The 27,373-nt window shown below is 46.5% G+C and overlaps 1 protein-coding gene across 5 annotated transcripts in view; it reads left to right on the top strand.

Annotated features, from left to right (window-relative positions):
* Positions 1–27,373, top strand: part of GAS7 (growth arrest specific 7) — a 98,193-nt gene that overhangs the window by 21,606 nt on the left and 49,214 nt on the right. For 3 of the 5 annotated variants that reach the window (XM_062010494.1, XM_062010496.1, XM_062010497.1), the window contains exon 2: positions 14,019–14,142. In XM_062010494.1, coding sequence (XP_061866478.1) covers positions 14,019–14,142 — 124 coding nt within the window. Of the gene's footprint in view, positions 1–9,174; positions 9,289–14,018; positions 14,143–27,373 lie in introns of those variants that run through there. The other 2 variants (XM_062010498.1, XM_062010495.1) reach the window with 2 other exon arrangements.

Consider the following 27,373-nt stretch of genomic DNA (forward strand, 5'->3'; position numbering starts at 1 on the left):
GAATGTGCATCTGGCAGCACTTTGTATCTTGGCCATTTCATTGTTTTCTCTACATCTGAGGTTCCTAAAGTTTTGGTCGTGGGGGGCCATTTAATGCAGGGAACATCAGGTTGGGGCTGCATAACAGATTTCCTCTGCAGGGAAACACCATTCGAGGAAAACTGAGGATGGTTTTACGTAAAAAGCCCCTATCCAGGCCGCTTGCAAAGGCAGCTAGGAGCTTTATTTAGGGATTCTGGCCTACCACAGCAACAGGGGGAAGCAACTTTCATTTTAAAGCACAGGAAAATGTAGCTGTAATATGCCAAAACACTAACAGCTTAAGGCCTGGGGCCAGGAACAGAATCTGAATTAACTATTCCAATTTTAATTGTTTAGATTTTGAGATAAGAGTGATGATGAAAAGATCTTATTAGAAATGGAGATCATTAACATAAGGTTCTCAGGGACCTGGTCCCAACATTCTTCCAGAAAAAGGACACTTAAAATCTCTTTAAATAAATACAGCCAAGTAACCCAGATTAATTTTTGGACAATCTCAGAATACCCTTTTGTTCTCTTGAGAAGGAGAACCCATCAGCTCTGGAAGTCTGACTAGAAACTCTTCTATGATGTTTTTACTTGCTTTTTTAACTTACAAATATGTTACTAGCTTGCTCCAAAATGTTTTTGTAAATAGCCATTTTTGGCAGGGGACTGCAGCAGAGGTGGAGGTTGCTGTGCCTTGGCTTTGCTGTGCATGACTGCGTGTGCACGTGGGAGCGAGTCTATATAATTTAAGGGAGAATCCCTTCCTTTCTAAAAGAACAGACACTAATTGTTAGTTGTTACAAAGTGATTTTATTGTGTCTGGAAAAATGCAGAACACAGCAGAAGAATCGTCCTTGTTAAAAATACATAGTGCTGTATGAGAAATGAAGCAAGTAGGGGCCTGCCCTGGCACAGCCCCCGTGCCCACAGCCTGTGGTTATGAAGGTACACTGCCTAGGCACATCGTGCCTTTCCTTGAGACAACTATTTGCTTTCCATGTCATTTGTATATTTTCATTCTTTTCTTTTTACTCTTATTTTTTTGCACCTTGTGCATTGCTAGAGTGGAAACATGCCCCAGTTCCATGTAAACCACAAAAGCAAATGAGTCTGGCACTAAGAGCTCCTGTGAGAGCACCACAGTCGTGGTCTCCCCAGGTGAAACCCCAATGCCCACAGTCAGGCTCGGACTGGGAGTACTTTGCTGCTGGAGGCAGTTCTTGGACTGTTGCTGCCTTGGGGTTTATTTACCTGGCTGCTGCTCTGGGTCAGGCAATGCTGCTTGAAGAGAGGATGCTTGTAATTCCTGGGAGCTGTGGAGCACACTTGAGGAGCACACTTGAGGCAGCCAGGCTGCTGGGTGCAGCAGGGCTGGTGGAGGGGTCAGCAAACAGCTGGGTAGCCCATGGGGAGCCAAGGGCCCCCCTGCTCACACGTCTGGGAGAGGTTTTGTTCTAGGGCCCAGGAGGGCAATGCAAAGTGTGGTGCAATGCAGAAAGTCCATGCATAAGGTCAAGAGCAAACCTGAAAACCACACTGTGAGCAAGACACAGGTTTCTTTGCCACATCTTCTTATTTCTGCTAGGTTTCTGTTCGTCTTTTCTTTGCTATTTAAGCAGTTACTTCCTCACATTTGTCATCAGATAAAACCCTGTGGCATTGTTGGATTGTGGCATGGAAAGAGGGGATATGGCACATCCCCACAAAGAGCAGGTGGCTTGAGGCTCTCAGTTCTTCATGTTTGCATTTTGCAGCTCCTTACAATGTCTTGTGAAATATCCAGCATCTAATTCCACGTGGGCAGGCTTGGGGCTTTGTCCCGGGCTGGTAACAGCATGTTGTGTCAGCACATATATAGGAGAGAGCATGTAGCCAGGCTGAGCTTTCCTGCAGTGTCCAGGCTGGAGGCCTCATATAAAAACATTTGGCATTATTCCCAGATGTTTCATTTCTCCAAAACCAGCTGCACTCGAAGGGCCCTGGGAGTGCAGGACAGCCATGCTGCCCAGCTCTGCCTGCCCTCGAGCCTGCTGTGGGTTACTTCTCTACATCCCCTTTTCCATGCAGCAGCCCAGAGAGAGGAGTCAGACCAAAAATTTGGGTGGCTGTGGGAAGTTTCCTTTTTTTAAACAGCTTCCAGTTACCTTTCCAATGCAGAACACTTAGAGCAAGCTGCATACCCCTAGTTTCTTAACTGCCTCTTGGGCCTCTGGCCATCTTGCTGGTGTGCCATGCTCTGCAGTCATTCAGAGGGGGATCTGTCCCCACAGCATGTCATTGCAAACTGAAGACAAGTAGTAATGCTGCAGCTGGCCTGACCTGGCCTTGTGACTCTCTGGGTGTATGGGGGTGACTCTTACAGTACAAGGTTTGCTCAACAATAGCCCTGTTGTCCCTGGCTGCTCAGGACAAGAAAGCCCTTCAGAGCGCCTGGCCCTGGTGCTCTGCCTTGTACCAGAGGCTGATGTCAGAGATGGAGTGGCACATCCCTCCTGAGCCTTCCCAGGCTGCCCTGGCACGGCATATCCAGCCCAGAGCTCTAGGAGTGCTGGCTCTGCCACATCCCCAGGCTTTTACCTTCTCCTGCACATTGGTGCCCTTCTAAGCCATGGTCTGATAACTCCTGCCTGGGAAGTCAGGATCTAGGATTGCCAGTTCATGGTAGTCTGCGACAGAGCTCCAAGTCTCAATTCCTATTGAGAGGATGGGTCTGTGACTCAAGGAGCTCGTGTCATGTCCTAGTGGGCTGAGTGTATGCAGCAGCATGCAGATCTTGGGTGTAGAAACACAAAACTGTGCTACCATCAGCTCTGGATCTCTTGAGAAATCAGCTTTATCCCAGCTGGCCACATCCTGTTATTTCAAGACATAATGGTAGGAAGGCACCATGGCTTCATCTCCTGCTAACATAAAGGTGGCAGATCAGAGCACTCAGTGCACTGCTTGCTGGTGACCCAAGCTGAGTGCATGAACCATTCACAGAGCCCCACAGCCCATATTGGCTCTCTTAGCAAATGGGATGCCAAATGGTAACTCTCTGAACAGCAAGAAACAATGGTGCCAAAAGGAAAACGAGGAATGGGAGAGTGCTAAATTCTTTGTTTCTCTTTGGGAAGAAGAAAAAACCCTACAGATGTTTCAGAGAAAGCCCTTGACTGCTGCAGGAGAACAGATTGCTGGGAGGGATGGTTCTGTGTGTGAGGGAGGCAGCTGGACATAGCTGTGCTTGGGAACAGGTGAGAAGTACCAGCCTGGACCTTCCTGGTGTTCTTGCACTCACTTTTAAACTTCTGTATGGTACATATACTGACTTACCATAAGGGTCTGCAAGGCCACACATTGATGCTGAGATTTGCCTCTTTTGTCTTCAAAACCCCGTGCTTTAGAGTTTAGGCAGACATAGTGTGTGAAGGTTTTTCTTAAACTTGTGCTGTAGAGCTGAGCTTCTGCATGAAAGCATGAACTGTAATAGGGAACATGTACATGTGAGGCATTTCCATCATTGATTAGCTTTGTTTTGGACTGGGATTGCTCCATCTCAGCTAAATATCCTCCACATCAGCACCTGGAAAGAAAAATAGCTGGGAGCTGGGAAGTGCATGTGCACCACGTTAGGGGCTGCTGAATTGGGCAGCCCACTAGAAGCAAGGCTGCCAGGGCTCATATCCCCAGGTCCAGACAGCAGTGAGGCTAAGCATGTATTCCCTGTAGGCATAAAACACACACTCACGTGCACGGATCCTCTCTACGTATACACATGGCCAGCTGCACAGATCAGCACAGCCAGAAACACTCAGCACTCTCACAAACAGCACCAATAGTCTCATCCTCTTCCCCTTGCTGGCTGAAACAAGATAAAGGTCTGTTAGTGGGGAATGCATACATACATACAATGTGGAACCCTCCAGTAACTGGCCTGGACAGTCTATCTAGGGCTGGCCCTGGATCTCAGTTGCTGGCACCTGGTTATGAAGCCTCACGCACAGGGAAGGCTCCAGGCAGGATGCTGTGTTTGTGGGATTTGGTTATCTCAGTTCCCCACCCATCCTTGTCCCTCTCTGTTGCTGCTACTATTCCTCTGTGCTTCCTTGTGTCTAGAGCTGAGCTATCACAGCTGTCTGCCTGGTAGACCCCTTCTTTGGCCTTCTCAGGCCACAAAGCAGCCCCACCTGGCAGTGCCAGCTCCTTACTGCTGCCTGATGTGACCTCCCACAGCTTCTTTCCCATCCACTCTCACTCCAGCCATCACCTTTCCGTGCCCAGCTAGGCTGCATAGCACTATCCAGGAGGGGCTGCTCAAAGGGATTTGTCAATTAAGTGACTTTTCTATCCATTAGCACAGAGAGGAAAAACAGCATGTATTTCCCCTAGGAGGTGATTCCTGAGCTCCCTGTGGTATATATGCACTATACTTGCAGGGGTACACGTGTACATGTAGCCATGGTCACGATGTTCCAGACAGGCTTTTTTACTCAGACACCTCTTCCATCTGCCCGAACTATCAGGGTCTTGCTGTGAAGATGGTACTTCATTTCTCCTTTCTTGGTTGCTAATTCAGTGCCAGGACTCTACACCTTTGTCAGATAGTGCTAAGTGCCATCACAGGGTAGCACTCAACGCTGGCTGTGGGAACGCTGAAAAGGGAGCAAAGTGATGAATTTGCTTGGTAGTGTGCTGAGAGGTGAGGAAGCCAGCAACCAGGCTGTCCTCCTCTGCAACCTGCGCTCACCCTCCTGCCCCAACTGCCCTCCCAAATTGGAGGTTGTCACAGACTTTATATTCTTGCTAAATGTCCTTCCCAAAGCATGGTCCCATTCCTATGCTCTCTCCCTACATCGAATTTCTGACCAACCCCCCCAACCTTTCTTATCTTTCCTACTTTCCACACCTGCCTAACTTTCCTCTCCTCAGCCAAAATAAGTCAACAGCCATTGCCAAGCACTTTGCATTGTTGAGGAGTGTTTATCATCCATGATAGGATCTCAACCAAACCTCATGCCATGGGTCTCATGAGACCTACCACAGGCTCAGCTTCAGCTCAGCGCTGTGGCTTCTCCACAGTCTGGCCCTTTACATTGCTTCATGCACCAGGCACACATTGAGAAGGAAGGGAATGGACTGAGCTACACTGGAGTTACATGGATTTTTTACCTCTGGCTTGACAGCCCTTGTTTTGAAAGGGTTTAAGCAGAAATCATGGATCGGAGCCTTTCTCTTCCCACCCATTTTGGTCTCTCACACAGCCAGAAAACATCATCCAGTCTGTCTCCATGGGTCATGGACCCTTTAGAAACAGTTTGTTTTTCCCTATCTGGGTACTGGCAGAAAAGCATACCAGTCCCAGAAGGCTAATTCTCTGCAAGCATGGTGCTATTAATGGATATTACCTTAAAGCAAAGTCCTGTGCCTGCAGCCACAGCTAGGGACCTGGGTGGAGACAAGGGAAGATTTTGGCAGCTGTGGATCTGGCTGGGAGAGCAGGCCCTCAGCAGGGAAGGTAGAGCTGGGTGGGAAGCATGCACACTGCATTTCAGAGCCAAATGGGAAACAGAGGGGTGTGGAGCTGCAGGAATATTGGCCCCAAAGCAGATGCCCTTGCACAAGGGCCACCTGGCCCTCCTCCTGGTCACAGCTGTGGTGGGCTGGCAGGAAGGTGGCAGAGATGGCATCCCAGGAAACAGCAGCTATGCTAAGATGCTGAAGTTATTTAGGTGGAACAAGAGGTGAAGACAACTTTGGCATGGCACAGAGGAGACTTATTATGGCAGAGAGATTTTTAAGACTGGGAAAAATGAGAACTGTTCTGATAGACTGGCATGTGGGGTATGTGCTGGGCATAGCTCATCCCACAGCTCCAGCCTGGCAGTGCAAGCAGCACTCTTGAGACATCCCAGCACTCAGGAGAGGTACAGGACCTGTTTCTCTCTGAGGAAGAGGGCTGAAGGTGGTGAGAGATGAGGCATGGTGCCCAAAGAAAAGGAATGCCACTAGTTGGTCTGTGGGGATGTCATGGTTTAACCCCAGCCAGCTACTAAGAACCACACAGCCACTTACTCACTCACTACCCACTCACAGTGAGATGAGGAGGAGAATTGGGGAAAAAACCCACAGCCTCATGGGTTGAGGTAAGAACAGTTTACTGAGTAAAAATAAATTAAATACAATAACTATAATTATAATTTAAAATATAGAGTAATTGTAATGAAAATTAATATTAACAAGAGAGATAAATAAAACCCAAGAAAAAAACCACAACCACCAAGTGTTGCCCAATGCAATTGTTCACCATCTGCTAACCGATGCCTGAGCAGCAATCTGCCCCTCTGGCCAATCCCCCCAGTTTCTGTACTGGGCATGACAGCCTTTGGTATGGAACAACCCTTGGATTAGCTGGGGTCAGCTGTCCTGGCCATGCTGTCTCCCAGCTCTTTGTGCCCCCACAGCCCACCCACTCACAGGGTAGGGTGAGAAGCAGACACTTTGCTCAGCAGTAACCAAAACATCCCTCTGTTACCAACATTCTCTTCAGCATAAACCCAAAATACAGCCCTGTAGCAGCTATTGGGAAGGAAATTAACTTTACCCCAGCCTAGAGTGGGATGGAGGCTGGAGGGGCAGCAGCATTGGTACTGTCTTGCTGTGCCCACAGGGCCACCCAGGGAGGGTGACTTGTCCCCATCAGCCATGTGCCATCAGCTTCAGCTGAACAGGAGCTGTGCTGGTTGCCATGACAACTGGGACAGGTCATATGACCCGTTCCACTTTCTAAATATAAATGTGTTTCACACAGTGTATGTGACACCATGGAAACCAAATGTTGAGCAAGAAAGATTGCATAAAAATGAACAAAATACAGAGCAGAATGACTCAAGGGAGTAGAGAGAGGCTGTGGGTAATGCTGAAGGGGTTCAGAGGTGCCCCAGGCTTTCCCTCTCACCAGGACATACACTGGTGTGGGCATCGGGCCCAGCCTGGGAAGGATCTGCAGGGCACTTCTCAGCACTGGGATGTTCATGCCAAGCTTGGGATGGACATGAGTGTTGCTGTAGGCATCCCTGCTGCCAAGCACCTTCTGTGGACTTCTCTCAGTAGCAAATCCTGCTTGCAGCATCAGCTGTGTTCAGACACAGATGCGACTTCTTTGACTTCACCACATCTTCCTTTTCTCTGCTTCATACCCTTAGATTGACACACACCTTTGCCAGGTTGTTTATGAAAACTCCATTTATATAGAACCATGGACTCAGTAGTGTCAGGACAGAGCAAGCTTTTCCCTTCAGGACAGAGGGCTGTCCTGGTGCCAGTTCATGCTGTGGCAGCTTTTCCCTGCTGTGTCCTTGCATTGCTTCTTGCAGGGAGTTTCCCCTGCATGTTTTGTCCAGCTTTCTGTCACCAGCACTGGGCAGAACACTGCAGGGCAGCTGGACTCTGTGGCTTTCCTTTGTGTTGTTGGGTCTGCAGAAGTGCAGTGTGACTCCAACCATGTGGCAACAGCAGGTAAGTGTACTGACACTGCATTTACTTTAAACCTTTCCCATAGCTAGAGACATCCTTTTCAGTCGCTCCAAGGCCACGGGCTTGGTTGAAATAGGATCATAAAATCACAAAACAATTTCAACTGGAAGGAACTTTTGGAGGTCTCTTTTCCACTCCTCTGTTCAGAGTTAGATCAGGTTGCTCAGGGCCTGCATTTGTGGTTTGGGGATTGTTTGGCTGTACCTTGGGGCTTGCACTTGAATGGAGAGCAGTGCAAGCTAACAACATATCTTCAGGGCACTCAGACTTTTAAGTGCACAGATGTTTCCTCCCTAGGATCCCTCTTTGAAGGGGAATGGGGATTTCCTGCAGAAAATAGGAAGTGATTTTCATCTATTGAGCAAGGATGAACTTGTCTCAGGGTCACTCAGTGTGGCATGGACTGATGTGTGCAGACCCTTCACTCCCTGTTCCCATACTGCTGCAGAAAACCCCTTTTGGTTTTCCTTTTCTTCCATCACTATTCATATTGCCAGGTGGTCTTCCAAAGGAAAAGGATGAGTTGGGCTGCTAACTTCATAGATAAGTACATGAAAGAAAAGAAAACCAAAATAATCAGCAATTCAGAAGAGATGGAGCGGGAGAGGCATCCCCACTGCCTCCTGACTGGATGTGCTGCCCAGTTCCAGGCTGGCTCAGGTAGACAGCAAGTGTCAGAGCTTCCATGTGCTGGTGCTCTTTTTTGCATGCTGCATCTAGGATGTCCAATCCCCATGGCATTTTCTTCAGACTTGCTTCTAGACAATCTGTGCTTAACAGTACACAGATGAAACACTGTTCCCTAGTCAAGAGTGTGGCCTCTGGGTAGGTTGTGATGCAGAGGGGCGGCTGTCCTGCCCACACAGGTTGGCCCCCTCCCCCTGACATCCCTATCTCGATGCCTGTGGGTGCAGGGGGAATGGGCCACAGGTAATGGTCAGGTTCATATGCTCTGCCCTAAAAATAACATCCTCCTTCTTCTTTCAAGTGCTGGTGTCCTGGTCTAGGTGGGTTTAACCTCAACAGATCTGCTTTCATTTAATGTGCTTGGTTTTGTTAGCTCTCTGGCACATGGTTTAGTGTTGAAGAGCTCCAGTGCCCTCTGTGCTTTGAGATGCCTTCTGCATTTGCTGCACGTTTCTGGTTCCTTTCTGCTGTGTGTATTTCAGGAGAATCCTGTTCCCTATGTTCCTGCAGATAGCAAATGAAAACCATCTTTTTTCATGGAGAGTGAGGTCTGTTGGGTGGCTGCCCCTGCTATGTAGACTTCTGGTCCTAGGAAATCTCTTAGGAGGGAAGGGCTTGTGTTCTATATTTTGCATGTTTTCAGTGAAGATACTTTGATCCCTTTTCCAGGCAGCAAATACCAATGCATGAGGATTTCAGTGGGGTCACACGTTCTTTGCTCTGCTCACATTGTTCAGATTTCCTGTTTCCTCAATGGTGTGTTGCAGACATCCTTTTCAGGTCCAGATCTGCCTGTCCACCACGGTGCAGAGGCTGGTGACACTCCCAGCAGTGACAGCAAGGGGAGTGGCGTAAGTGTTTCTCTGAGCTCAAAGGCACTCGGGGAGCTGCAAAACTTGGAAGGCAAGAGGGATTGCTGGCCCACCCAGCCTGACCTGCACTGCTGGGTCAGGGGCTTCGGGGTCTTGTCTTTTTTTCTGATTGGAATAGAGCAGATCTTCTAGAAAGAGGCATTTAATCTTGATGGAGGATCTACAAGAAGTGCACAGCCCCCTGGTAAGCTGTTCCACTTGATGCTTATCCTCATGATTGGCAGATTCTTTTCAATCTGAACCTGTCTAGTTTCAGCCTGTCTAGTTTAAGCTTCCACTGTCTACTGTTCTGTGATTGTTGGTTCATAATGCTCTCTGCTGGTACCAAAACCTCCTCTCAATATTGACAGTGCTCGGTTGTGATTTACTGTTCTCATAAACTATCCTGACCAAACATCCTAAAAACAGGAGCAAGAGATCAAAGTAATAGCATGGTCTTGCAGAGCTGAATAAGGAAGAGGTGTGCAATCAGAAGTGCCTCACTTGCCTTGTGACATGTAGCTGGGTACAGTGTCTGTCCCGGTAAGAGCTGTGTTTGGAGAGAGGTTTGATGCCTATCTGGTGGTGCTATGCCAGCTGTGGAGCTGCTGGATGCTTCCCATCTCTGTGCTAGCTCCTGTCCCTCCTCTCTGTCTTGCCTTGGCAGCAGGATTGCCTATCATTAAAGCCAGATTAGCCCAAGCTTCTCCCATATGGGTGTGCAAAGACAGTTCTAGTTTAACTGTTGATGCTAGAAGGAAGAACTGAAGAGAGTCTGACTAGGACAGGGTTGTGTCTGTCAGTAAAAGAGCAAGAAAATCTCTCCTCTTCCTCAGATCTCCTGTTTTGGCAGAGAAGCAGCAATGTGCTGCCACCATGGCCTCTGTGGCACTCTCATTTCTGAAAGGATGTGCTGGAGTGTGACAAAATTATGAGGTACTTAGTTTGTGATGCATGACAGAGCCCAGCCTCCTATGCTACTGCCCCACACCATCTATCCCAGAGCCTCCCAGTGTCTTTGCTTCAATGACTGTAGGGTGGTGAAGAGCGTAGGATGAAGCCAAGTTTCATTTCTTCTTTCCTTCCTCCCCTATACCATTTTCAGTTCCTCTTTCTCCCATAGAGCATCAGTTTGGAGCAGAGCTGCTGTAAGAGTGGGGGTTCAAGTGTCTGTGGGAGTGGACTGCACTGGGAGCCAGTCTAAGGCTCTAACACAGAAATGGTCCCAACATCCAGAGGATCTTCCACTGTAGTCCCTAATGGGGGGAGGGATAAAGTCTTGCCCAATAGTGAGCTGCTGTTTAGGATCACATTCTTCTCTAAAACAGAAGGAAGAGATCCACACATCCATACCCTGTACACATCCAAACAAACTGTGGCCTCGTTGTTTACAGGAATTCCTGCAGTTGGCAGTGTTAGGGTCCTACTGAGTCCTCTGGACTGTCACTGAAAGGGACTACAGTGTTTGCAGAACTTCTTTGTTGGTAAAACCAGAAGGAAAGGTAGAAATATTAGTAACTAAAAATAGAATTAGCAACTGCAAGGCATAATACCTACATGCTTTGTTGAGGCAACATGCATTTTGGCAGAAACTGTAGCTAAAAGATTGGCTTAACTTTGGTCTTTCTACAATTTCCATCCAACATTTGCTGGTGCCCCCTCTGTGCTGTCCACATCTGACCCTTGGCATAGCCTTTGCTTAAAAATACAGCCATGGCACCTGTCTGTAAAAAACCTCTGCTTTTCCTGCAGTCCATTGAGGAAGCCTGAAGCAACACTGAAAAAGTGACTCAAAAGATGTTGGGGCAATTGCAGATCTTCCCTTAAGCAAATCAGTGATATCTGTCCTTGCAGGGTATCGGCGCTGACTGTGTGAAATGAATTAATACCATAAGTCCCTAATGGGAGCTGAACCTAGACTTGTCCTGCTTGGTACTTGAGATCACTGTAGGACCATATTAAGAAAGAAGGTGTGAAGGACAGAAATGGCAAGTGCGCAGTAAAAATGTGTGCAGTTCTGTACTTCCTAACCAAGGCTGGATTATCCCAGATTCCTCTTTATGAAGGTCATGCACAGCAGAGGTAGCCTGGCCTGACTTTGTTATCTTCAAAGATCTGCAAAGATCTATCAGAGATTTGTGCAGTGAACCTCAGGGACCCAACCTGCTGCTAAATCCTTCACAAGCTGGTGCACTCCTAAACTGCAGAGTTTAATCTTTCTTCAGCAAACACTAATGGGGGACCATTAACCCTGTGACAGAGCTCAGGAGCTGTCCTGGGAACACTCTGTGATATCCCTTGGGATATGCTGGGAGAGAAACTGGTTTTGTAGTTCAAAAACTAGCTTGAAGTTATCATGCCTTCACTTCTGATCTGACCTTCTCTGAATCTCTGAGTGCCTTTTAGCCCCAGTTTTCTCCCTAGATGTACCTGTGGTTTTGACCAGGACTGTAGGGGTAAGCTCTGGGAGGTACTCCTAGAGACAGAAATCAACCAGCCTTCTTAGCTATTATTGCAGTTACTGGTGTGACTGCCCTGGTCACACATCTTCCTTCCAAGAGTTTATTTTTCTCCTCAGTGTTTCATTACTTTAGGTGAAGCTGTTGAAAGGGATATCTGAGAGAGATGTGAGATGGAGAAACTCCCTTGTGTGGCAGGTCACAGAAGCTGAACAGGACCAAAAAGAAGCTTGCATGAAACAGCGTTTGTTTCTATGGTCCATGTGATAAAAGTATGTGCCATACATCAGTCCAGTGGTCTGCATCCCCTGCACAAGCAGTGTCTGCTTCAGGGGACATCATGCCTGGGAAGCCTGTAGTGAGTTCTGTCCAGCCTTGACTGAGAGTAAAACCAAACCAAAGGTTGATGCTAGATATTATGGCCACACTGCACATGTCAGGGCTGTGTGAGCAAGCTTCTGATGGTGCCAATATATAGCTGTAAAGAACTAGAAACATGTTTGTGGTTGTTGGAGCTGTGTTAGAAGTGGCATTGTGTAGTGAAACGAGGCACTTCCATAACGACCCATGTCATGTTGGAGAAGAACTCAGATAACCCAGAGGTAAAACTGGGACAGCTTTTTCTGTCACATTCATGAGGTTTAGTGTTTTCATTAGTAGGATTCAGAGCTTTCACAGAGAGCTATATGAAACAGAGAAGTGTGTTAGTGGAATGGAGAGGGGTCCTGCTCTTGTGATCACAGAACTGGCATGATTATGCTAACTTCCCTAAGACAGGGATTTCATTTAGTGCATTTCTAGGCAATAGGATAACACCAACAATAATGAGAGCACGTGCCTTTGGGCAGGCTAATGTGTAAGAGAACTTTTCACTTGCATCCTAAGCTGAGATCAGAAAAAAAACCCCAACCCAAACCAAATAGTAACATAAACCAACTCCTACCATTCTGTGATTCTATGATAATCTGTGAAAGCTTCTCTTTCTCACATGGCAAGCAGGGTGAGAGGAACTGCAGACTGATTTGATTAAACCTTAGAGAGCAGAAACACAGGGGATAGGAGTAGATGTTAGAGATGCTACTGATTAACTCTGCACACCACCTGCTAGCCACAGGCATGCAGAACACCAGATTTGAGTTGCACACCTGGCAGTCTCTTCGTATCTCTCGAGCAAACTTGTTCAGTGCATGTTGGGCCATCTGAGTCTCCCAGTCAGTATTTCTGCTCAAGGAGAGGAGCTAAAATCAGAACCAGCTCTGGCTCCCTCTGTGCTGCAGTGGTGAGACAGTATTCATCTCACACACTGGCCTTGGGTCCATATGGCTGCCTTGCAGCCTGTGACCTGTGCAAGTATACTTGATGAGGCACAAACACAAGATCATTACAAGTTCAGTGCCTCCTGGGAGCCATTGCAATCAGAGTTTTCTGAAACTGAAAAGAAACATAAAATAGACTTTTGGCTCCAAAATCATTAAATGTCATGTTTATTCTGAGTTGGAAGGGAGTTGGAATTTCACTCAGAGACTGAATGTGTAGAAGGACACATCACAGGTTTCTTTCTGCTGGCACTGTTCATATGTCAGTCACTGAACATTATATGCAGCCACATCCTGAAGCTCTGCCTGTCCCTTGGATGTGGCTGCTTGTGAATCTAATGTAGTCACTTCAGCCCTGTCTCTCACCTTGTTAGAAGCCATTTCCTGGGTAGAGATTAGCTTCCATGGGATGAATAATTCCTTTTCACACATTTTTTTCCTTGTTCTTTTTTTATTTCTTCCTTTGAAGGCAATGCAAACAAACAAACAAGAAAGCAGTACACTGTGTGCCTGGTTTGCCTCAGGGAATGTGGAGCTCTCTGAATGTGAGGAGAAGGCTGTTGGGTTCACAGCCAAAGCCCTGCAGGGCTGCAACTGGCAGTGTGTGACCATGCATCTTAGCTCTCTACCTTTGCCTTATTCTGTGTTCCTGGTTGAAGGAACCAGACAGGGTTTATGCCTCCTTTGGGATGAGACTCTTTGCCTGTCTCACATCAAGCAGCTGCTGTACATTCCAAGCTACAAATGTCCAGAACCATAAGTGTCCAATAAGCCCTCCCTGTCCTTTGAGAGTTCCAGGGTCTGTGGTACTTAAGTCTAATTGTGGTCTAAACCATGACACTCAGACACTTGTTTATTTTATGCTTTGAATTTTACTATATAATGACAGTTGTTTTCCTGGACAAGTCCAAGTGCTCATGGGATATCAGATTCAGAGGGATTTCATTTCTCTCCCAAAGGATGTTCTGTGTAACCAGTGCTCAAAGGAATGATTGTCTCATGTTCTGGATGAAGCTAGGACAGGTGACGGACTAAAAGCTTTGGGTGTATTGCAATCTGTGGAATGCCAAACCACACGATCCCTTTCCATGTGTGTGTCTGGTTAGACTTTACATTATCTAGATATGGACTTAACAGTTGGGGGGGTTTTATTTTCTCAGCAGAAACCCAGAAAGGCAACTCCTCAGACAGGAGAAGACACCTTGAATGGCCATCTTCCCCCCGGCTGGCAGAGCTATATGTCCCCCCAGGGCCGAAGATACTACGTGAACACCTTCACAAATGGTAAGTGGGGATGGACACCCAGTAAATGTGTCACCCTAGCAGGCCAGGTCTGCTGCAGGGAATTGTCTCTCAAGTCAATTTTGATGAGGAAGTAGGGACAGAGACAAAGGAATTAATATGACCCTGCCACCATGTGAAAAAAAATAGCTATAAGAAGATTTAGTCTTCTGACCTGTTGTCATCTTAATTCTGACTATTAGAAGACATCTGAAGCTTTTACAAAAGGCAGAGCATATAAAGTAGAAACACTCCTGCCATATATGTTTCAGAACATAAAACACTAAGGATATAACTTTTACCCTGTTCCTTATCTCCTTTTGCTTTAGCTGGATACATTTCTGTCTATACATGCACCTATATGTAAAGTAGTTTCATAGAATGTCAGGTATCATTAAAGCACCATTAGGGGAAAAGAGAAATTGTTAATTGAAAAGTTACTCAAGTCAGAGTTGGTTTGCCCATGGAGACAAGGGAAGAAAAACACACAATGGGACATCAAAGACAGAATTTTCAGTCTATATTTGTGTGCTTTATTCACTGTCGTGCTAGTAGAGAAACAGACATAACTCACGATCTTATCAGCTGCTCAAGACCTGTCAAACTTGTACCACCTCTGGCTTACCTAAGGCTCTTTGTCTACCTACTTTTCTTGCCATGAGCTCATAACACCCTTGCAAAACAAGGAGTTGTGACCAGCAAAACCAGATTTCTTTATCAGAAAGAATGACAAGGTAGGAGAGGATGGCAGGAGTTCATCGTTCCCAACTGAGTCAAAGCCATCAGGAGCGACCACTGATGTTTTGACTCACTGTGAGTGCAAGGAGAGCCATGGGCTGTCACAGTGCACCTCATGGTCCCTTCAGGGACTGATGTGTTTTATTTTAGAAGCCTTTGGCCTAGAACATGGCCAAATTGTATGCACTGACGTCTCATAGAACCCTCCAGAAGGCACATTACCACTAAACACTGCCTTAATTTTCAAACAGTCTGCTCTGGCTCATGGGCAGCATCCCTGGCACAGCTTGGGAGATTAGTAGGAGTTACATGCCCTGTCTCCACTGCAGTTCAGAGGTGATTAAACTCATCCCTGAGCCATCACGCTGATATACCCGTACTCACATGCACTGGGTTGAGGTCAGACAAAACCAGTAAGAGGCAGAGCCTGGTTTTGGGTGATAAAAGCTCTTGCCTGCCCCAGAAAGGTAGATGGCCTGGACTGAGTTTTTCCATAATGTCAAGCAGCCTTTTACTTTCCTCACAGAAGTTACAGGCAATATAATAAGGGCCAAAAGCCACATCCTACTTGGTAGGTCCAGGTGAGAAATTAGGAAAGCAATTTTTCTCTAGGATAGACATTTTTCTCTAGGATTTTTCTCTGGCACAGGCTGACCAGGGAAGTGGTGGAAGTTCCATGCTTAGTTGATCTCGGAACCTGGCTAGACAAAGCTGTGGCTGACCTGATCTGCTTTAGCAGTGATACTGCTCTGAATGAGTACCTGGGCTGGAGACTTCCAGAGGTCACTTCTAACCAGTACTTCTCAGGATGATGCCTAAACCCCCTATGGCTGTGCTCTCAGCTACTGCAGTGGGGTTGCTGTGCATCAAGAAATATAATTCTCAGAATAACAGAGAATAAAAGAGAGGGTAGAAGTGGGGTTTTAGTGTTCTGGTCCTTACTTTAAGTAGCACTTGTTCAAGTTCTGTTTAGATGAGAGCTCCTCACCAGACCAGTCCTAAGTCCAACAGGCTTTGAAATTAGGCTTGCATTTGTTTCTTGTGCTGGGCTCTGAGCCTTCCACACCATCCATAAGGGCCACAGCCTTCTATGAGACAACAGAATCCTCCTGCAGCAGGTAAAGGGGTTCTCTGGCCCCTCCATGCCTCCAGCTTAGCTGGTGTTCCTGACAAGCCCAGTTTCTCTCAGCCTGCTCAGTTAGAATATGCTGCTGTCTGTATATTTTCTAGCTGTGTAGATACTGCTTTTTGCTAGTTTATCAGTTTGATACTGCTTGGGAGTATTTTTGTTCTAGTTGGGCTATATTGCACTATCAGAGTCACAACCCAAATACCTGTTCTTCCTCAGAGTGGAGTATGTGCCAAAGAAGTGTCACCTATAGTGTCATCTAGACTTCAGGCAAAGCAGAGGCTGAATGCAGCCTCCAGGCCTTTCTGTTGAAGTGTGTGATGAAGCCTCATCCAACCCTGGCATGAACAGCTGCCTGTACACTGTTTTGATTTAATCTCACTAATTGCCTCTGACCTTTGTCCATGCAAAACTGGTAATGCAAGACTACCCACAGGCTGACTGTCCAGTCTCAGATACACATTTTCTTCCTTGACTGTGCTGCAAAGCTGGACCTGCAGAGCCATGCACTCACTGTAAAGTCACGTTTGGCATGCAAGGCTTCCTGTCCAACAGTGGGATTGCACCTTGATACTCAGGAAGTATTCTTTGGATCTAATCCATATGATGAATCAAAGACAATATACTATAAAACTGCAGTGCCCATCTTTCTTGTGGTAGAGTTGTGTTGGCATGGGCAATGTTTACCACAATCCTCATAGACTGGACAGCTCGCTGACTGGACCTGCTGACTTGTCTTAACTGCTTGTTTGTCCTGTCATTGCTGCAGCTGCTGCTGGGAGCATCGAGATAAACACTGGCAGTATTTGTCATGGGGACATGGTGCCAGCATACAATCTCTGTCACAGGGTTTCATGGGCCTCCTTCCTACTTTGCCTCCCTAGCACCATTGTTTCAGCAGCAGGTCTCCTTTCTGTCAAGGTCTTATTGCTGGAGATGTATTCCTAGTTGCTATCACAGCTATCACCAGATGATGAAAGTACACTGGAGCTTTTGGGAGAGTTACCACTGTTTAGTGCATGGAGGTCAGTGGAAGCCAGCAGGTTGACCTTCAGTCTCATCCATGTAGTTAAATATCTTCTGCTCAGCAGTAACCAACAACAACAATTGATGCAAAATACTTGGTTTCTAAGTTCATAACTATTTCTCAGATCTCCCAGGGACTAATTATCTCTTTACTGAGATGGATGATCAGCAAGTGTTTCGAGACCTCCTCCACACTCTTTGCAGATTCCTATTTTTTTGGTCTGGGTGCTCAGCAGTTTTCATACAGTGACTCACAAAGTGGCTGGCTGACCGCTTGTTGATGTGCTGTAAAACCACTGTAGGGATGACAGCCGTTGCTAGAACGTACATCTGGTCTCAGCTGAATGAGAAAGGACATTGCTAACTCATCAGGAAATCCTGTAGACCCTGTCCCCATTGCTTTCTTAGGTCTTTCCCTTCTGATTGAGTCTTCAGCTGGGATGGTCTGAAATGATGATTTTTCACATGATCTACACATGCATCAGGAGGCTGAGGGGTCAGGGAATACTGCTTTGGGTGCTTATGGCTTTAATGCCTCCCAGGAAGGGCATGAGCACTTTTTTTGCTGGGACACTGCACATCCTGACAAACAGTGCTGAGAACTTCTGAAGCAGACAGAGGTCCTGCTTCAGGGGGCTGAGGCTGGTTTAGAATATACAATAGCATGGGAAATAACAGCTCTGGTGTCTGTCCGTGCAGAAGAAGCTGGATCTTGAGTCTGCTTACCAGAGAAAGATGTTAGAGATGACCCACTGGCTACTGTTGTGTCTGAGCTCAGTCAAATGCCAGCTATGTTCTACATGTACTAATCCCATAAAGATGGGTGCAGTGTGTGTACTTGTTAATGTACAGAGTGTTACAAAATACAAGATTCTGTGTAAGATACATTTCATAGTTAAATATATCTGTGAGTCACTAGAGGGAAAAAAAAGGAACTTCTTGAGCCAACAAAGTGTTAACCATTCAGTCAAACAGAGTAGGTCCCACCCATCTGATGAAGAAATATTTGCATCTCCAAGGGAGTGAAGTAGTCTTTATTTTAATGAAGAGAAATGGACAAATTATCTCCTGGACGAGGAATAAACACTTAGAGATTCAGAGTGAAAGAATAAATCTGTCTGAACCCCCTTCACAAGGCTTGGGAAGGAGCCCTCTGAGCCAAGGAGCTTCCCAGAGCTGTACATTGTGATGCAGACTTTCTCATGCAGGGCAGCCTTAAGGGATTCAATAAGGTATGCTTGGAGAGGGAAGCTCTGTGCAGCACCCTGGCAGAAGAGGAACAGCACTTCAGAGCAATACAGGAATGTGAAAGAACTTAGTAGCTGTTTTTAGTTAAAGTGGTTTAATTGTGTGCTGTTTTTTTTCCCACTTCTGTCTTTCACAAATATCTGTACCAGCTTTGCTGAAACTAGACGTTGTGAATACTGTTTTATTAGTATTGTACATTAACATAGCTGCACTGGAAGGTGAGTTTAGGCAACTTGGGTAACAGCAAGGCACTGGTAACTGAAGGTTCTGGTAGACAATGTGAGACCTCTGCCAGTACACTGGCTACTTTGTCCTCCTAGAGCCTTCTGCTGCATGCAGTAGGTGGAGAGCTGGCAGAATGTGATATGCAGCAAAACACATACTTGGACTGTAAGGGTTTCCAGGGACCTTGTAACACTTTTTCTTCTCCATTTGAAGCCTTTCATCAGAGAGGACTGCAATTTTCAGTCGCAAAGTGGGAGGAGGTTCTGACTTCAGAGCAGTTTAGGTGTGTCCCTGTGTGTGTCTCTTGTCTCCTGTTATCAGGATCTACAAAGCTTCCTATTCAACAGGAAGAAACACTAAATTGTCCTGGAAAGGCTCTGTGGTTGCTGTTGTAGAGCAAAGGTAGATTCCCTCTCAGGCTCCTCTGAAATGCCTGCAGAGTTTCCTTCTGTTTCCAGTTGCAGGTGCAGAATCTGCACGTGAATCAGAACCACTGTGACAAATCAGAACCATTGTCAGGTGCTGAAGCAGTCTAAAGGGACTCTACAACTTCAATTTTGTTACAGTCGCTTGTACTTTATACATCCTGGTTTTTCTTCATTTGAATCCAAGAAAGGATTTCTATATCTCCACCATGGTGTGAGCTCTGCTTTCTGAGAGAACAAATGGTTTCAGAGAGAACAAATATGACTGGTTGTTCTTGTAGCTCACAGCACATCTGTCTGGCTGCTGTGAAGATCGGGTTTTATGCCTTCCCCCCCCCCTTATTAAAAATAACTTAAAATATCCTTCCTATTGAAGCTTTTGTGTATTATTTGCTCTCTGCTTCTCCTGCCCGCTAACGCTGAGCCAGGCAGTGGAGCTGAAGTAGAGGCAAAAGGCTATCTGCTTCCCCTCAAGTATGAAGAAACTTGAGAGGAGAAACTAATAACTAGAAAAAGCAGAGAGATGTTCAGTGGACAGACTGGGAGATGCTAGTGCTTTTTCATAGGCAGTTATCTGGGGCAGGGGGGGAAGTGATCAGAAAATGAGAGGAAGGGAGGGAGGGCTCCTCTCCATGACACAGAGAGTATCCCCAGGTCACCTCAGCTGCAGCCCAGATAGCAGTTCCTTCAAGCTCTGCCTCACCCTTGTGCTGAGTGCATCCTGGGGACTCTGTCCAGCCACTTCCATCCAAGGGGCTGCCACTGATCCCACGTTTACCAGAGTCCAGAGTGCCCTGACTTGGCCTGCCACTAAACTCAGCTAATTTCTAGGGTGCTGGGTTGTGAGTTTTTCCTTCAGGGCTGATGTCAGGTAGCAAATGTAGCTCTGTGGTTTTGGTTGAACAGTGGGTCTACGGGGTCTTCCATAGCCTGAAGCCCACAAATCCATGCTCTTGCTTTAGAGTCATAGAATGGTAGGGGTTGGAAGGGACCTTTAGAGACCATCTAGTCCAACCCTCTTGCAGGATCAGGTCACAGAGGAACATGTCCCGATGGGTCCTGAAGACCTCCAAGGAAGGAGCCTCCACAACCCCTCTGGGCAGCCTGTGCCAGGGCTCCATCACTGAAACACTGAAACAGTTTTTTCTTATGTTTAAGTGGAACTTTTTGTGTTCCAGCTTCATCCTATCACCCCTTGTCCTGTTGCTGGCTACTATAGAAAAGAGGGATGTCCCAACCTCCTGACACCCACCCTTTAGATATTTATAAACGTTAATAAGATCTCCCCTCAGTCTCCTCTTCTCCAGACTAAACAGCCCAAGGTCCCGCAGCCTTTCCTTGTATGAAAGATGTTCCAGTCCCCTGAGCATCTTGGTGGCCCTGTGCTGGACTCTCTCCAGCAGTTCCCAGTCCCTCTTGAGCTGAGGAGCCCAGAACTGGACTCCTTTTTATACCAGTAACACATCCCTTAGCTATTGGTATCATTTGGGCATCCTCTGAGTAGCATGTCCTTCTCTTGCAGCACTCCAGCTGTGCTGTGTACCCAGCCAGTTGCCCTGACAGTGGGAGGCATATCTCAGAGTGAAGTGGATATAATCACCAAGCTCAGTGCCGTGGCTGAGCCCTGAGCTGGGTAAGAGCTCAATGGCACATCCCCTCTCCCCACTCTGTGGCCTTGCAAGCACCTATCACCTTTCTGAAGGTGGGTGGTAGCCAGGACAGGCTTTCTTGGCAGATTCATGGCAGTTTTGTCACTTCCATCATTGACAAGCAGTGGTGGGAGGAGGTATGTGCCCTCTCATGTGGTAGGAGCGTGGCTAAACATTTATACAACCTCCTGGCAGGGCTGGTCTGCGAGCACAGACCCTGTGTGCAGGAAAGACAGCTCACTTACAGGAAGACAGACCTTGAAAGCAGCAAAGGCAGTTTGAAAGTTGGCTAGAGGGAAAGCAAACTGAAGGGAAAGGAGACCATTGTTAAATTACAGTAAGATGGTGCAAAACTGCTTGGCAGATCATACTTGGGGCATGGTAATCAATGGTCCCTTGTCAGCAGGAGGTTTGCACTGAAGGAAGTCCTGCAGGGATCTGCCCCAGGCTTCCTTCTAGTCAGTATTTCCAGTAATGAATGGCATGTTGACAGTGAGAGTACTTATTCAAAAGTTAACTGAAGCTGGGAGAGAACATGGTGTGCTGCACAGAACAGGCTCAGAATTCATAGTCCTCCTGCAGCTGAGGGCACGTGCTGGAAGGGTAGGATGGTGTTCAGTAAAGATGCACTTAAGAGTGGAGACTTCATCAGAAATAATTAAGTGTCAAAGACAGGCAATGGAGCAGTTTACAGATAAAGACATAGGGGCTCTGGAAGTTCTAAAACTGACTGTGAGCCAGCAGTGTTGTACTAGTACAAAACCAGCCAGCGTTTTCCATTGTATAAATAGGAATGTTGTCTGTGAGGCATGAAGTAAGCTTCCAGCTTTACAAGGAAATTATAAAGTCTCAGCTGGAATATTTTATCTTGTTTGGACTGTACACTTCAGGAAAGATGTGAGCCAGTTGGACAAAGCCCATGTTGTGGTTTAACCCCAGCCAGCAACTACACCACACAGCCGCTCGCTCACTGCCCCACTCACAGTGGGATGGGGAGGAGAACTGGCAATAAAACTTGTGGGTTGAGATAAGAACAGTTTGCTAACTAAAGGGAAATAAAATAGAATAATAACAATGATGTTAATGTCTAATAATAATAGGCATCTGACAGAAAGAGAGACATAAAACTGAAGTTAAAAAACAGCAAATTCCCCAACAACCAAGTGCTGCCCAGTGCAACTGCTCATCTCTCACTGATCAATGCCCAGGCAGCAACCTACTCCTCCCCACCAACTCTCCCCTAGTTTATATACTGGGCATGATAGTCTATAGTATAGAATAGCCCTGGACTTGATCTTAAAGGTCTCTTCCAGCTGAAATGATTCTATGATAGTTGGGGTCAGCTGTCCTGGCCATGCTCCCTCTCAGCTTCTTGTGTACCTCATTGCTGGCAGAGTCTGGGAAACTGAAAAATCCTTAAGTTAAGTGCTAATTAACAACAACCAAAACATCCCTGTGTTATCAACATTCTTTTCAGCTTAAACTCAAAATATAGCCCTGTACCAGCAACTAGGAAGAAAACAAACTCGATCTCAGCTGGAACCAGGACAACCCAGAAAAGAGTAGCAAGAATGATAGGAGATGTGGAAAACACAGCCCGTGGGCAAATGCCAAGAGACTGGGAATGTCTGACCTAAGAAAGCAAAGGGGTGGATGGGGACATGAAAGAAGGCTTCAACTGCATAAAATGCCGTTGCAGAGAAGACTGTTGGCAATGCTTGTCATCACTAGAAGAGACAGTGACACGCTTCAGTTGCAATGAGGACAACTCTAACTCTTCCTAGCTCTCTAAGATAGTAAAGTGTGGGAGTAGGGAGTTGCCTGGGAGTCTGTGTCCCTGAAGGTCTCCAAGAGGAGGTTACGCAAAACTGTGAAAAACCATGTTGGCCTTGCTTTGAGCACAGCAGGGACAGAAGGACTTCCCAAAATCCATGCTGGGCCTGTTTTTTCAGTTTGTATAGCCTAACCTATATGAAAAAATATTCATCAGTGAAGAGGATGTCAAATGCCTAGGACTCACATGAGAGTTGTTCTGTGTCTGGTATCTTTGTGTGTGTTTCCCCAGCTTTTACACACGTCACATCTAACTTTGCTGTTGTCACTCAACTGCTGATTTGCTTTTTCTGATTGTCTGAGTCAAAGAATCTTAATATGAGTTTAGAGAAACATTTACTGTGCTTTGTTTCATGTGTACCCACATGCACCTGTGATTAATATTCTCACTGTGCTTTGGGACAGATCTTGCTCCTCCTTGGGAAGTCCTGCCCTCCTGCTCCCCAGGGAAAGGCAGGATTCACCAGCAGTGTGCAGGGCAGCAGCAGCTGCTGAGCTCCACACTTAAGTAGTCACTCTGCTGGGACTGGAGTTCAGCTGGCAGCAGGGAAGAGACATGGCCTTTGAAGAAGGTCAGCAGGCAAAAGCTATACAAGTTTTGGTGCAGTAGGTGTCTGTGCTGCTCCCCAGATGAACCCTTTGTGCTGTTCTGCTCCCTCTTCCTGAAAACAGGAGGTGTTGTGTGACTGGTCTGTCCAACAAATTGCCTTTTTAAACATGCCTGGCACAGCATCATCTCTGCTTCACCTTTTACTTCCTTCCTTATGTGGTGCAGGAGCCTTTGTGGGGGATTAAATCTTTTTTTTTGCTTTTGGCACTCGAGCCATTCAGAGCACATTGTGGTTATCTGCCTGTGCTATCCATACATCTTATCTGACCACAATACTATTTCCACCATGCGTGTTCTGTGATCTAATTTTCATTGTCTTTACATGAAAAAAAACAAGGAAACTGATTCTTAACTGGAGAGAAACAGAATTTATGAGACAGTGATGTTACCTAGAAAAAAAGTTGGAAAAATCTGTAATGAAAGAATTGAGGAGACTCTTCACAGAACAGATTTGCACAGGTAAATGAGCCAGATAACAAAGGCAGCACGTTTCTGTCTGTCTCCATGTGATGGTCCAGCCAGATAAACAATCCACATTTATCATCCTTTGAAACTGATTTGACTCAATCCTGAAACCATTTTAAAGGCCTCTGATCTGTGAAGTTTTGCAGAATGAAGCCCAAGAGAATTTCAGTATACCTAAGATTTGTTTTCACAGAATGGTCTGCTGTAGGAAGGTTGAGTCTGCATCAAGTACATTGCAATTAGGATGCCAGGCATCTTACCTTGTACAACATCTAAAGACATTCAAACTTGTCTAAACATAAGAAAGAGGAGAGGGATAGCAAGTCACTCTAAAACACCTGGAGGACCCTTCTCTGTAGCAGTCATGGTCCTTATTTTGCAGCATTAACTTTGCAAAGGGTCCTGTGCTGTCTGGAAGGACAGTCAGTGTACCTCTCCTGGGATTTGGAGGGTTAGTGCATGTTCATAATCTCTGTGCAGAATCAGGACACAGGTGAGCAAGGATGATAAACTGGGAAGATATGTGTGCAAGGGAGTGTATGTCTGCAGCACTGACTGCCAGCAAGGCTGCTCACTCCTCTGCCCTTAAGTAGGTTTCACCATCCCTGTTGCCATCTGAGCTGGGCAGAGTTTGAATCGCCTGACAAGGCACCATCCTACAGGGTGGACAACTCCCTTTGCATAGGAAAATAAATTTGCCTTTATCTCTCAGTTGTCTTCCTGATGTAGGTGTCTAAAACAGCCAATGCAAGGCACACCCTTGAGTGCCAAACTCTCTAGATCTGAGCTTTGGTGACAATACCAACTCCACAAACAGATAAAGGTGGCTGTAGTGAATCTCACCAGGGACCTGAGTTTATCCTAGAACTGAAGTGGAACTTAAAATATGTCCTCATTTTCCTTGGATGAGATTACTGCCCCTTACTCCTCCCATAGCAGAATACACTACTCTCCATAGCAGACTAGCACTGTTTCACTCTACAGCCAGGTCATATAGTGAGCATACCTCCTTCCACACCCAAAATATCTGCCCTGGCTTTCTTACCCAACAGTGTGTAGGATGCATAAGGCATCTCTAACATTCCAGACCTCATTTCTACACATAGCTCCTACAGCTGTTGCAAACACCCAGATGTGTTTGCACATGCACACAAACACACATCTGCACATCACACTTCAGAGGGACAGCACTTTGGGGGAAATTCAGTGTCTGAAAAGCTGCAGTATTCCTGGAAGACCAAGTCAACAATTATACAAATCAGACCAGGGCAAAAATATTTGTCTGGGGCCAGAAAGCCTTGACAGGTCTAGGAAATCTCAGATATGTGACACACTGGTGTAGCAAAGGTTGAGGAAAGAACTACATCTTTAGTTACCTTCATTGCCCAGGTACTGAGACACATGGAGGGAAGCAAGCAGTGGAAAGGAAAGCCAGGCTCTGCAAGTACAGCTTCAGTGGTGTCTCAGGGAGGTAAACACCTTCCCCAAAGCACACTTTGCCTCATTCAAGACAACCACAGCATGTGGCTTAGAGCTGCAACTCAGTGTTACAGAGCTGTAAGCACCACAGAAAGCTTTTCTGTGTACTAGAAACTACTAGGTCTGAGCTAAAAAAATCTGCATTGATGTGTGCAGTACTCATAGGTTTGATTCAGCACATGGAGGAGAAATACTTTTCTGCTGTTGTTGGAACAATGAGTGGGAGACCAATAGTTACTCTGAGAAGTACCTCTGAGGGTGAGAAGATCCTTCCCAGACCTGTAGTACTGGCTGTTCCATAGCACTCTGTCCCTGTGCCCATAAACAGTACTGCCTTGGATTTTTCAGATGTTAAAACCTCCTCCTAGAATGTATTTGGCTATCTCCATGCCCACACCTCCCCAGTTTGTCCAGCCTCAGCATTACTACCCACAGTCACACAGCACCTTGCACTACCACAAACACTCTGTGTGCTCAGTCTCTGTTGCATTTGCCAAGGGAAGAAGAATTGGCTGTTTGATGTGTGTAAGCAACTCAGATCCCTTGTCCCCATCTGCTGAAGTTCCTGCTGTCCTGCAGAGGAAGTCTGGGCTGTAGCAATGGTGCTTGTGACTCTAGATGGGGAAAGTACAGTGTGCAACCCACTCCTCCCTGGCCTGATCCTTCCCAGTGGCCCAAAGGAGTAGAGGCCACTGTAGGGATGGCTGCTTCTGCTTCCTGGGGATTGGGGAGGGTCTTGGCAGCTGGGGGCAGTGGCAGCTGATGGGTCTGAGGGAGAAGGGAGTCTGTACATCCTCAAATGGATGGGTTTAAGGGTCCTGTTTGCAGGCAAGGGGAGAAAAAAGTGTAGGAGGATTGGAGTGTAGAACAGTCTAGGATTGGAGTGTAGAACAGTCTTGTGCTCCCATGCTTCTCCTGAAGCAACCTGGCTGCCCATTGTATTCCCATATTTGCTTCAGAAAATATATGAACACAAGCTTTTTGCCTTTTCTTCCTCTCCAGAGCTGTACTGCCTTTTTGGTTGGTTTTACCTCAGCAAACAGTGGTGGGCTCCATCCCTTGAGGCCAGCTGTCCATCTGCACTGTTCTTGGGCTCACAGGTCAGCTCTGGTGTTCACCTGTTTGCAGAAACATGAAATAAGGCCTCCAAGATTCTGTCAGTTATCTTGTGACCATTGCATTTCAAGTGAGCTGGCTCAAATCCCAGCTTGATAAATATTCCCATGCTTTCTGCACATTCCTCCATCTCTGTGACTCAGGTGAGGAATTGCTCTGTGTGGTCTTAGTGAAGAAAAGCCAGGAAATGTTTCTGTGAAGTGACTTTTGTTGGCCCCTCAGGGGAATGTGGCCATTCCACCATTCAGCTGTTTGCCTGCACCTGGTTGCATACAGGGGTGTCCTGTCTGTTCCCTTCCCAAGGCAGGTACTGTTGCAGCAAGTCAGCAAGGAGCTCTGTTGTTCTGCTGGAATTTCAGGAAATAAATGTCCCCAGGCTGGTCTGGGTTGCAAAATCACTGCGTGTGAAGCTTTCAGAACCTTTTGTGTGTATGACCTGATGGGAAGATTGTTGAATAGGAAGAAATCCTGTCTAGTGTTCAATCCTGAGCACATCTGGACAGACTGTGGGTCTTTTGGAGGCAGATGCAGTTAAAGTGAAATAATTTCTACCCTGGATATCTTCTACCTAACAGTCCTGGTGAAATAACTATGTTTATTTACTTGCCACTGTTTGGAGGGGTTGGCAGCAGGCTTCTAGCTGGTATTTTCCAAGCTCAAAGCAAGGAAAACAGCACTGCTCTGCCCTGCTCACATTTCTTCACAGTGCTTCATATTTGCTTCAGACAGTGTCAGGACTGCTGGCAACTTCCTGCAGCTTACTAGGGCTGATCCCCTGCTGTAGTCAGTCCCCTTTTGCAGGACTACACTGGCATCATCTGAAACAAATGTATGTTTCTGAAGTAATTCCCTAGTATGACATTTTCTTATCAATAACTGTAATTCTGTGTTGGGACTGCAAATGAGATGAGACATGAGTCCAGGCAAAAGTGATGGGGAAGGACATAGTAACATAGAGTAGGACAGGTAAATGAAGGGGCAGAGAAGGTGAGAAGTAGTCAGGGTGGAAGCATGGAGGTGCTATTCAGTCTCTGAAATACGTTAAAAGAATTATATGCTTCACATAGCCTCTTAAAACCATCTTTTTTGCATGGCTAATACTTATCTACCTATAAGAAGACTGGGGTGAACAATCTCCTTTACTTTGACATCCCATTAATCCTCTTTTTGGGAGTGAGATTGTTATAAGCCATTGACTGAATGGTCCTGACAGAGCAGATGATACTGCACATAACCTGAGCTGTAAGAGAACTTGGAAAAGTTTCCAGGCTGCTTGGGCCAGGGTGGCCTT

Source organism: Colius striatus, chromosome 18 (assembly GCF_028858725.1).
Source record: "Colius striatus isolate bColStr4 chromosome 18, bColStr4.1.hap1, whole genome shotgun sequence".
In the NCBI taxonomy this organism is placed as follows: domain Eukaryota; kingdom Metazoa; phylum Chordata; class Aves; order Coliiformes; family Coliidae; genus Colius; species Colius striatus.